Below are 12,934 nucleotides of genomic sequence, written 5' to 3' on the forward strand. Positions count from 1 at the left end.
TTCTCTACCTATGTAGGGCCCAGCCATCATGATGTCATACCTGCTCATCTCAGGTTTGTTGCTGACCAGATTAAGGAGGCCCATCGGAAAAATGACCGTAACAGAGCAGTGCTATGAGGGAGAGTACCGCTATGTAAACTCTCGCCTCATCACCAACAGGTAAGCACAGCAACACTGAGAATTTGGAGGTGGTTAATAGGGCCCGACCGATTAATCAGCCGCCGCTTATAATCGGCCGATTATTGGCCTTCAAACATCGGCCAAAACAATCGGCCAGTTGGGCCAAATGGCCGATTATTTCCCCCTTAAAACGTTATCGAAGAAAACTGAAGTTTATGACGCTGAGTGCCCTGAATGCACCATTTTGCTTTTGTAGCATTAGCAACTAGCAAGTGTGTAGCGTATGTTATTCTGTTGTCCCTAAGCGTCCTTGAAGCTGTTTAATGACACCGCAGTTGGAGTTAACTGTAAAACTAACCACACAACATAAAGAATTACATCCACTGTATATTGAAATACAAAACATGATTTGTTTCTAAAACATCGCTAGCCTAGCACGAACAGCGAGTTAGCAAATGCTAACAGGAAGACAGGAAATTAGCGTTGACTTCGGGAGTGTTTTTCCTTCAAATAACGAACACACAAATGTTGTGGGAACACATACCCACAGATGATAACACTTCGCAAAGGCACAAATTCTTCCCAATGTGTGAAAAAAAAAAAAAAAGTTATTTTAATAGAATTCAGTCGCAACCTTCTTCTGTACTCACTTTAAGTGTGTACGCTTTGGATGCATAGCACCACACTGCCCTCAAGAGGCCAAAACGCACAGGAACAGTCAAGTTATTGTGATTTATATTGCACTTTCAAACAGCCTTAGCTGTCATTATTTGTATTATATATATTTTAAATAAAAAATCGCCAGATTAATCGGTAATCGGTATTTTTGTTGTTGTCAAAAATCGGTATTGGCATCGGCCTCAAAAAGTGCATATCGTCAGGCCCTAGTGGTTAGTCTGCTTAACTGCAGATATTCTTTCGCAGCCTGTGCTTGCATTGTTTGAAAAAACAAAACAAAACAACAGATCATCTCATTGTATTACACTCTGGCTTTTAAGTCAGCCAGGTCCTGAAGTAGGAAGCTACCTCACTCTACCACCACTGTAGTGTAAATTGTTCTCATTTGACTATGGGAGAGAAAAAAAAAAAAAAAAAAAAAGCAACACAACTCGTGTAGATGTATACTTCTCTCGGTCACCTGTAGGGGCACCACATCTGTTTAATTTGGAGAGGGAACAAACGACAAACCTCAGTTTTGTGATTCGCTTACTTAATTAAAAAGATTAATAATTCATTCAAACACACAGAAACAGGCTGGGTTTGGTACAAAAGAGAATAATTTATTCATACAAATTTGATGCATTACTTCTAACATAGATGTAATTCTATGAAAATAAATAAACTGAACTAATGAAGAGAAGGATGCAACCTAATTGCTGGAATATATTGAAGTTGGAATGAAGTGAATTGGATGAATAATGTGGAAGTAAATGGAAAATGTAGAATGTGGGAAATAATCGGGTACGAAATCGGAAATTGTGAATTTTGGAACTGAAAAAGCTGGAAGAGTTCATGGCGTGAATTGCTGGAATATATTGAAGTTGGAATGAAGTGAATTGGACGAAAAATGTGGAAGTAAATGTGAAATGTAGACTCTCCCAGTAGGAATGAATGGGAAAAAATCGGCTACGAAATCGGGAATTGTGGGTAATGTGAATTTCGGAACTGAAAAGCTGGAATACCTCATGGCGTGAATTGCTGGAATATATTGAAGTTGGAATGAAGTGAATTGGATGAATAATGTGGAAGTAAATGGAAAATGTAGAATGTGGGAAATAATTGGGTACGAAATCGGAAATTGTGAATTTTGGAACTGAAAAAGCTGGAAGAGTTCATGGCGTGAATTGCTGGAATATATTGAAGTTGGAATGAAGTGAATTGGACGAAAAATGTGGAAGTAAATGTGAAATGTAGACTCTCCCAGTAGGAATGAATGGGAAAAAATCGGCTACGAAATCGGGAATTGTGGGTAATGTGAATTTTGGAACTGAAAAGCTGGAATACCTCATGGCGTGAATTGCTGGAATATATTGAAGTTGGAATGAAGTGAATCGGATGAATAATGTGGAAGTTAATGTGAAATGTAGACTCACCCAGTAGGAATGAATGGGAAAAAATCGGCTACGAAATCGGGAATTGTGGGTAAGGCGTGAATCCTGGGAATAAGAAAAATGGAACCACACTTGGCGCGAATATTGGGAATAGATTGAAATTGGAACGGAGTGAATCGGATGAAAAATGTGGAAGTAGTAGCGGGACAAAAAAGTACGAGGAATAAAATATAAGAATAAGAATAACGGGCAATGGTTTAGATTGTAGAAGTCTGTGTGAAGGCTGGAGGCCTTCACACAATGAGATATCGACTACATCCATCCATCCATCCATTTTCTTGACCGCTTATTCCCCACAAAGGTCGCGGGCGGTGCTGGAGCCTATCTCAGCTGACTTTGGGCAGTAGGCAATGAGTTGCCCCAGCAACAGCATTTCATGAAAAATCACAAAGTTCGTTGTTCATTACCATGAAGCCCTAAGTACCCTTCCGAACAGCTATGGGGTTGATTTGATTAACCCGCTAGAAGAAAAACGTTAAAAAAAAAAATAGTATTTTAATATACCAGTAGGTGGCACTACCACTACAATGAACAATAGTTCAATAACGTTCGCTGCTCGGGCCCTAATGGCTATAGCTACAATAGGGACCTCCTAGCAGTTGCTGCTTGCGCACCAATAACTTGGACAGATACAATAGGGACCTTGCAGTGGTCGATGCTCAGGCAATATTAATAATAATAATAATAATAATAACGAGAGCTGCGAGCAGCTATAAAGGGCCCTCGCAGCCCGGGCCACGTTGGGGTCCTTGCACGTTGGGGTACTTGCACGTTGGGGTACTGGCACGTTGGGGTACTGGCATATTGGAAGCAAAATTTTCTTTGAAAATGGCATGATAAACCTTTACATGTAGAATATTTTTTTGCCAGTGTGTGTGTCAAGCTCAACGGGTTTTGGTGATTGTTAAGACCTGCAAAAATCAGCGTCCTTTTTTATTTTTAGGCAATGAGTTGCCCTGATTGGTATATTTTTCGTAAAAGTGTATATACACATCATTGCTCGTTGTACTCATTGCACAATGTTGCTTTTATTGTCCAAAGGGGCAATCAAAAATGAATAAAACAAAATGGAAACGTACATACGTTCGGATCGGTGTGAAGCCAGTGAACAATTTGAGTGGTGGAAACTAAAAGAATATTCATAAATGACTTAATTATCACACTTAGAATGAGTTTACATTTTTTGTACAAAATACCGTATGTGGGGTATTTTTTTTTTTTATATAAGCCTCAAGGGCTAGGTGGCGCTGTATTTATAACTGAATGTTGTCATAGAGATACCTTCAGGCCTTGATTATAAGCATACATGTCAAGTGTGGGATTTTTTTTGGAGCATGTACCGTGGAGTTATTATGTGACTGCTGCCCGCAAAGCAGTAGCGAAGCTACTGCTGCGGAGCAGTCACATATTAGTATCCAGAAAAAAGCGTTTATTATGTGACTGCTGCAAAGCAGTCACATATTAGTATCCAGAAAAAAAGCGTTTATTATTATTATGTGCTGTCAAAGCAGTCACATATTACTATCCAGAAAAAAAGCGTTTATTATTATGTCTTATTCTTCACATTTTTTCAGACGAAATGCGGGTCGTACCGTTGAACGTACCGGCACAAATGAGGTGTCAAAAGATGCGTCTCGATCTGACTCGGCGGGGAACCATTTTTTTCGGAATTTCGAGTTACCATGGCGACGCAATTTCCCAAAAACCTCGCCAAAAAGTCCCATAGGAATGAATGGAGAAGGGAAAAAAACATCGACAAATTTAACACCTTTTTCGAAGCCACGCTGCGCGCACATACATTGGCCGACCGAGACGATTTTTAGCTCATTTTGTTGCAATTTTTCCCATCTTTAGCTCTGTGTCGAAATTTTTTTTAAGAAATGTAAGCGCTCCCTCCTGTGCGGGTTCAAAGACAGGGTGTGAAATGAAGAAAAAAAGGCTTTTTACATTAGTGTGTATTGCGTTTGCTAGAGTGGAGCAATCAGCGCTAGAGTGGAGAGACAAAAAAAATTCTTTCGAAAAATTTCACTTCAACTCGTCACCGTGGCCACAATATTTGCTCAGTAAACATCAAATTTTGATATTTTGTAGTCACAGGGGTCTTCTTTCTGACAAACCCACTTTTGTGCGGCAAAGGTGTCATTTAGTACCTTTTATTTGACTTGAAGCGAGGGGAAGTCGCACTTTTTCGCCCATTGAGCCCCATGTTATTTTCGCCGCCTTTTTTTGTCATTTTTTTAAAAGTCACACGTTTTCAACCTGCTCTAATTTGGTCATTTTTTATCCGATTTAAAAAATGAGAACATGCTTGCGTTCCCCAAAGCCTTGCCGTTCTAACGGGGCATTTCTGAAATCTGTATCTTAAACCGTTGAGTCGTGAGAGCCTTTTGTTCGAGGTGTGCGCTTTCTCATAGAACTCAATTGAAGCAAAATGTTCGCCCACCTGGTAATTACGAAATGTGTGTGCGTGAATGCGCATATTTGTTAAAGTGACAGTAACCCATTTTCAGTTTATTGATTATGGCTTAACTTCCACATTTCTTGATCAATTAAAACCATTCCAATTTTAAACTCTTCAGATCATTCCCTATTTTCGCTTAATAAAAAAAAATCAAAGCACAATATTTTATTTTTGTTTATGAAATGTAATGTAATGAACTGCTATTTAAATGGTGCTTTTTGAGCTATTCTGCCCACTCTCTCACTTCTGCACAGCAACTGCCTCAGCCAATCAGAGCTGCTTGTTGTCATCTACGCCTGGAATTTCCCCACCACCGCCCACACACAGTGGCGGCCATCTTGGCCAGGGATTCTCACACTACTGTCCATACAGTGCGGCGGCCATCTTGGCCAGGGATTCTCACACTACTGCCCATACAGAGCGGCGGCCATATTGGCCAATTGATTAGCTTGGCCAGGGATTCTCAGACTACTGTCCATACAGAGTGGCGGCCATTTTGGCCAATTGATTAGCTTGGCCAGGAATTCTCACACTACTGTCCATACAGAGTGGCGGCCATCTTGGCCAGGGATTCTCACACTACTGTCCATACAGAGCGGCGGCCATCTTGGCCAGGGATTCTCACACGACTGCCCACACATAGCGGCGGCCATCTTGGCCAATTGATTGGCTAGGCCAAGGATTCTCACACTACTGTCCATACAGAGTAGTGGCCATCTTGGCCAGGGATTCTCACACTATTGCCCATACAGCGCGGCGGCCATCTTGGCCCATTGATTAGCTTGGCCAGGGATTCTCACACTACTGTCCATACAGAGCGGCGGCCATCTTGGCCAATTGATTGGCTAGGCCAGGGATTCTCACACAACTGCCCACACAGAGTGGCGGCCATCTTGGCCAATTGTTGAGGTGCACCCAGGATTCTCGGCCTCTGCCCGCATGGAGCGGCGGCCATTTTGGTCAATTGATTAGCTTGGCCAGGGATTCTCACACTACTGTCCATACAGAGCGGCGGCCATCTTGGCCAGGGATTCTCACACTACTGCCCATACAGAGCGGCGGCCATCTTGGCCAGGGATTCTCACACTCCTGTCCATACAGATCGGTGGCCATCTTGGCCAGGGATTCTCACACTACTGTCCATACAGAGCGGCGGCCATCTTGGCCAGGGATTCTCACACTACTGCCCATACAGAGCGGCGGCCATCTTGGCCAATTGATGAGCTTGGCCAGGGATTCTCACACTACTGTCCATACAGAGCGGCGGCCATCTTGGCCAATTGATTGGCTAGGCCAGGGATTCTCACACTACTGCCCACACAGAGTGGTGGCCATCTTGGCCAATTGTTGAGGTGCACCCAGGATTCTCGGCCTCTGCCCGCATGGAGCGGCGGCCATTTTGGTCAATTGATTTGCTTGGCCAGGGATTCTCACACTACTGTCCATACAGAGCGGCGGCCATCTTGGCCAGGGATTCTCACACTACTGCCCATACAGAGCGGCGGCCATCTTGGCCAATTGATGAGCTTGGCCAGGGATTCTCACACTACTGTCCATACAGAGCGGCGGCCATCTTGGCCAATTGATTGGCTAGGCCAGGGATTCTCACACTACTGCCCACACAGCGTGGCGGCCATCTTGGCCAATTGTTGAGGTGCACCCAGGATTCTCGGCCTCTGCCCGCATGGAGCGGCGGCCATTTTGGTCAATTGATTAGCTTGGCCAGGGATTCTCACACTACTGTCCATACAGAGCGGCGGCCATCTTGGCCAGGGATTCTCACACTACTGCCCATACAGAGCGGCGGCCATCTTGGCCAATTGATTAGCTTGGCCAGGGATTCTCACACGCCTGTCCATACAGAGCGGCGGCCATCTTGGCCAATTGATTGGCTAGGCCAGGGATTCTCACACGACTGCCCACACAGAGTGGCGGCCATCTTGGCCAATTGTTGAGGTGCACCCTGGATTCTCGGCCTCTGCCCGCATGGAGCGGCGGCTATTTTGGTCAATTGATTAGCTAGGCCAGGGATTCTCACACTACTGCCCACACACAGCGGCGGCCATCTTGGCCAATTGATTAGCTTGGCCAGGGATTCTCACACTACTGTCCATACAGAGCGGCGGCCATCTTGGCCAATTGATTGGCTCGGCCAGGGATTCTCACACTACTACCCACACATAGCGGCGGCCATCTTGGCCAATTGATTGGCTAGGCCAGGGATTCTCACACTACTGTCCATACAGAGCGGCGGCCATCTTGACCAATTGATTGGCTCGGCCAGGGATTCTCACACTACTGCCCACACAGAGCGGCGGCCATCTTGGCCAATTGATTCGCTAGGCCAGGGACTTCAGCACCACTGCGCACACACAGAGTGGCGGCCATCTTGTCCAATTGTTGAGGTGCACCCAGGATTCTTGGCCCCTTAGTGGCGGCCATCTTGGCCAATTGATTAGGTATAACAGGGATTGACTTAATTTCAACAGGAAGTGACCCAGACAGACCTAAATTCAACAGGAAGTGCCTTAATTTCAGTAGGAAATGACCTAAAAATGACCTGATAGCAACAGGAAGTGACCTAATATCAACAGGAAGTGACCCGACTTCAACAGGAAGTGACCTGATTTCAACAGGAAGTGAGCATGCTAGTGCTAAGTTAGCATGTTAATGTTAGATTAGGATGCTAATGCTAGGTTAGCATGTTAATGCTAATGCTAAGTTAGCATGCAAATGCTAAGTTAACATGCTAATCTTAACTTAGCATGCGAATGCTAAGTTAGCATGCTAATGCTATGTTAGCATGCTAATGCTAAGTTAGCATGCTAATGTTAAATTAGCATGCTAATGCTAAGTTAGCATGCTAATGCTAAGTTAGCATGCTAATGCTAAGGTAGCTTGCTAATGCTAAGGTAGCATGCTAATACTAAGTTAGCATGCTAATGCTAAGTTAGCATGCTAATGTTAAATTAGCATGCTAATGCTAAATTAGCATGCTAATGCTAATGCTAAGTTAGCATGCTAATGCTACGTTAGCATGCTAATGCTAAATTAGCATGCTAATGCTAAGTTAGCAGGCTAATGCTAATGCTAAGTTAGCAGGCTAATGCTAATGCTAAGTTAGCATGCTAATGCTAATGCTAAGTTAGCATGCTAATGCTAATGCTAAGTTAGCATGATAATGCTAATGTTAGGTTAGCATGCTAATACTAAGTTAGCATGCTAATGCTAAGTTAGGATGCTAATGCTAAGTTAGCACGCTAATGCTAATGTTAGCTTAGCATGCTAATCCTCATGCAAAGTTAACATGTAGGAAGTGACCCAGAACGGACCAGTGCATTCGGCTTTCCACCTTGCAAGAGTCAGCAGTCACATCCAAAATTTCCGCGGGAATTTTTCTAGTTAAGCATATCCTTCATTCACGATATTGCTTTTAATGTCCATAGAGGCTGTCAAAAATAAATTTATATATATATATATATGTGTTTGGATAAGTCTGATGCCAGTGAACATTCTGAGTGGTGGAAACTAAAAGAATATTCATAAATGACTTGGTTATCACACTTAGAATGAGTTTACATTTTTGTATAAAATACCGTATGTGGGGTATTTTTTTTTTATGCCTCAAGGGCTAGGTGGCGCTGTATTTATAACTGAATGTTGTCATAGAGATACCTTCAGGCCTTGATTATATGCATACATGTCAAGTTTAGGATTTTTGGAGCATGCACCGGGGAGTTATTAAGCATATCCTTTTTCATTGCGAAACACAAAATTTGATGCCCCGCCCTCATCATATAGTATTCCGAAAAGTCAAAGATTTTTCCCCCTGTCGTTGGCTCAGGTCTTGACATGGTCCAGCTCAAGTCTGAAGTCAGTCGGATGAAACGTGTAGGAGAAGTGGGCAAAAGTATGCCCCCTGTAAATGTGCTAAAATCGTAAAAAATGGGACATTCAAAAATTCGTACCTCACTTCCTGTTCATTTTAGCATATAGGTCCAAGAGACTTTTTTTGTAGGTCTTGGGCTCCCTTATACACCTAAAAATTTTCATAGATCTTGCTTAAACGTACAACTGGGGCTGCTTCGTTAAAAATTTCTAGGGGGCGCTATTGAGTCGTTTTCTTGGCGAACAGCGCTGAGCCACGCCCACAGCGATTCGCGAAAACTCACAAACTTCGTGTTGTGACATCATGAAGGCCGAAACCCTCATCTGAGCAAATATGAGGTAGGTCCAGTTAACGTGTTTGGAGAAAACGTAGAAGAAAAATCGTAAGAAAAAAAAATTGCCACTAGGTGGCGCTATCAGTAAGATGAAATATAAGTTCGTATATGTCTTTAGGGCTGGACTCTCAGCAAATGTGGGAAATTTTGAGAAGATAGGATCATCTCGGTCAAGTTAATGCAGCTTTTATTGCCATGAAAAATTACCAGACTTTGCGGCACCGTAGCGGCCACGCCCTTTGGCGAAAAGTTACAATATTCGGTGTGGGGCATTATCAACATTTTAAGGCTTTTCTGACCAATTTTCAACTGGATCCCTTCAACGAGCTCAGCGCAGTAGCAAAAAATGTAAAGTATGACATTTATTGTTACCACTAGGTGGCACTATTAACTAAATTTTATTGTATAGATGTTTTCATGCCGTGACTATTACGTTGCCTGAGAAGTTTGAGATTTTTTTGGAGCTTGAACATGGGAGTTATTAAGCATTTGCTCTTTCTGGACAAATGAAATTTTCAAGGCAATATTTGATGCCCCGCCCCCATCATATAGTATTTCGAAAAGGCAAGACTTTTTGCCCAGTTGTTCTTTCAGGTCTTGAGATGATAAATGCCAAGTTTGAAGTCAATTGGATGAAAAATGTTTGCAAAGGGGGAAAAAGCATGACAACAGTGAATGTGCCAAAATAGGCCAAAATTGGACATTAAAAAATTCATAGCTCACTTCCTGTACATTTTAGCTACATGTTCCCAATAGACTTTTTTTGTGCGTCTCGCGGTGCTACACGTGCCTGCCAATTTTCGTTGCTCTAGCTCAAATGTGCTGGGCTTGGTTTTTATTTTTCTACGCTAGGGGGCGCTATAGACTAACGTTGTTATGACAATGTCAGAATATCAAATTTTTCGCCGGGCTTGAGGAGTGTGCAAAGTTTGGTGAGTTTTCGTGAATGTTTAGGTACCCAAAATCGCGATAGTTTGCGGAGAATAAAGAATAAGAACAAGAAGAAGAAGAAGAACTAGAGCTGCGAGCAGCTATAAAGGGCCCTCGCAGCCCGGGCCACGTTGGGGTCCTTGCACGTTGGGGTTCTTGCACATTGGGGTACTTGCACGTTAGGGTACTGGCACGTTGGGGTACTGGCATATTGGAAGCAAAATTTCTTTGAAAATGGTAGAATATTTTTTTTGCCAGTGTGTGTCAAGCTCAACGGGTTTTGGGGATTGTTAAGACCTGCAAAAATCAGCGTCCTTTTTTATTTTTAGGCAATGAGTTGCCCTGATTGGTATCTTTTGTAAAAGTGTATATATACATCATCGCTCGTTGTACTCATTGCACAATGTTACTTTTATTGTCCAAAGGGGCAATCAAAAATGAATAAAACAAAATGGAAACGTACATACGTTTGGATCGGTGTGAAGCCAGTGAACAATTTGAGTGGTGGAAACTAAAAGAATATTCATAAATGACTTAGTCATCACACTTAGAATGAGTTTACATTTTTTGTACAAAATACCGTATGTGTTTTTTTTTTTTTTTATATAAGCCTCAAGGGCTAGGTGGCGCTGTATTTATAACTGAATGTTGTCATCGAGATACCTTCAGGCCTTGATTATAAGCATACATGTCAAGTGTGGGATTTTTTTTGGAGCATGTACCGTGGAGTTATTAAGCATATCCTTCATTCACGATATTGCTTTTAATGTCCACAGAGGCTATCAAAAATAAATAAAAATATATATATGTTTGGATAAGTCTGATGCCAGTGAACATTTTGAGTGGTGGAAACTAAAAGAATATTCATAAATGACTTAGTTATCACACTTAGAATGAGTTTACATTTTTTGTACAAAATACCGTATGTGGGGTATTTTTTTTTTATGCCTCAAGGGCTAGGTGGCGCTGCATATATAACTGAATGTTGTCATAGAGATAGCTTCAGGCCTTGACGATAAACATACATGTCAAGTTTGGGATTTTTTGGAGCATGTACCGGGGAGTTATTAAGCATATCCTTTTTCAGTGCGAAACACAAATTTTGATGCCCCGCCTTCATCATATAGTATTTCGAAAGGTCAAGATTTTTCCCCCTGTCGTTGGCTCAGGTCTTGACATGGTCCAGGTCAAGTCTTAACTCAGTCAGATGAAACATGTAGGAGAAGTGGGCAAAAGTCTGCCCCCTGTGAATGTGCAAAAATCGTCAAAAATGGGACATTCAAAAATTCGTAGCTAACTTCCTGTTCATTTTAGCATATGGGTCCAAGAGACTTTTTTTGTAGGTCTTGGGCTCCCTCATACACCTAAAAATATTCGTCGTTCTTGCTTAAACGTACAACCGGGGCTGCTTCGTTAAAAACTTCTAGGGGGCGCTATTGAGTCATTTTTGTAAAAATAGCACAATCAACAATAAAATATTGCTCATTTTACCAGGCCAGATGTGTGTGCCAAGTTTCATGAGTTTCTGTGCATGTTTAGACCCTCAAAACTGGCGTTGTTTTCTTGGCGAACAGCGCTTAGCCACACCCACAGCAATTCGTGAAAACTCACAAACTTCGTGTTGTGACATCATGAAGGCCGAAACCCTCATCTGAGCAAATATGAGGTAGGTTCAGTTAACGTGTTTGGAGAAAAACGTAGAAGAAAATTCGTAAGAAAAAAAATTGCCACTAGGTGGCGCTATCAGTTAGATGAAATATAAGTTTTTAGATGTGTTAAGGGCTGGACTCTCATCAAATGTGTGAAATTTTGAGAAGATAGGATCATCTCGGTCAAGTTAATGCAGCTTTTATTTTCACGAAAAATCTTCAGACTTTGCGTCACAGTAGCGGCCACGCCCTTTGGCGAAAAGTTACAATATTCGGTGTGGGGCATGATCAACATCTTAAGGCTTTTCTGACCAATTTTCAAATGGATCCCTTCAACAAGCTCAGCACAGTAGCTAAAAACGTAAAGTATGACATTTATTGTAACCACTAGGTGGCGCTATATGTATAACTGAATTTTATCATATAGATGTTTTCAGGCCGTGACTATTACGTTGCCTGAGAAGTTTGAGATTTTTTGGAGCTTGAACATGGGAGTTATTAAGCATTTGCTCTTTCTGGACAAATGAAATTTCAAAGGCAATATTTGATGCCCCGCCCCCGTCATATAGTATTTCAAAAAGGCAAGATGTTTTGCCCAGTTGTTCTCTCAGGTCTTGAGATAAATGCCAAGTTTGAAGTCAATTGGATGAAAAATGTTTGCAAAGGGGGAAAAGCATGACCACAGTGAATGTGCCAAAATAGGCCAAAATTGGACATTAAAAAATTCATAGCTCATTTCCTGTACATTTTAGCTACATGGTCCCAATAGACTTTTTTGTGCGTCTCGGGGTGCTACACGTGCCTGCCAATTTTTGTTGCTCTAGCTCAAACGTGCCGGGCTTGGTTTTCATTTTTCTACGCTAGGGGGCGCTATAGAGTCGCGTTGTTATGACGAGTTCATAATAAATTTGATGCCCCGCCCTCCTCATATAGTATTTCCAAAAGTCAAGATTTTTCCGCCTGTCGTTGGCTCAGGTCTTGACATGGTCCAGGTCAAGTCTGAAGTCAGTCGGATGAAATGTGTAGGAGAAGTGGGCAAAAGTATGCCCCCTGAAAATGTGCAAAAATCGTCAAAAATGGGACATTCAAAAATTCATAGCTCACTTCCTGTTCATTTTAGCACATGGGTCCAAGAGACTTTTTTTGTAGGTCTTGGACTCCCTCATACACCTAAAAATATTCGTCGTTCTTGCTTAAACGTACAACCGGGGCTGCTTCGTTAAAAACTTCTCGGGGGCGCTATTGAGTCATTTTTGTAAAAATAGCACAATCAACAATAAAATATTGCTCATTTTACCAGGCCAGATGTGTGTGCCAAGTTTCATGAGTTTCTGTGCATGTTTAGACCCTCAAAACTGGCGTTGTTTTCTTGGCGAACAGCGCTTAGCCACACCCACAGCAATTCGCGAAAACTCACAAACTTCGTGTTGTGGCATCATG

The 12,934-nt window shown here is 42.3% G+C and overlaps 1 protein-coding gene across 3 annotated transcripts in view; it reads left to right on the forward strand.

Annotated features, from left to right (window-relative positions):
- Positions 1–12,934, forward strand: part of abcd3a (ATP-binding cassette, sub-family D (ALD), member 3a) — a 301,524-nt gene that overhangs the window by 46,583 nt on the left and 242,007 nt on the right. For all 3 annotated transcript variants that reach the window (XM_077508600.1, XM_077508601.1, XM_077508602.1), the window contains one exon: positions 17–159. In XM_077508600.1, the coding sequence (XP_077364726.1) occupies positions 17–159 (143 nt within the window). The remainder of the gene's footprint in view (positions 1–16; positions 160–12,934) is intronic.

Source organism: Festucalex cinctus, chromosome 20 (genome assembly GCF_051991245.1).
Source record: "Festucalex cinctus isolate MCC-2025b chromosome 20, RoL_Fcin_1.0, whole genome shotgun sequence".
Classification (NCBI taxonomy): domain Eukaryota; kingdom Metazoa; phylum Chordata; class Actinopteri; order Syngnathiformes; family Syngnathidae; genus Festucalex; species Festucalex cinctus.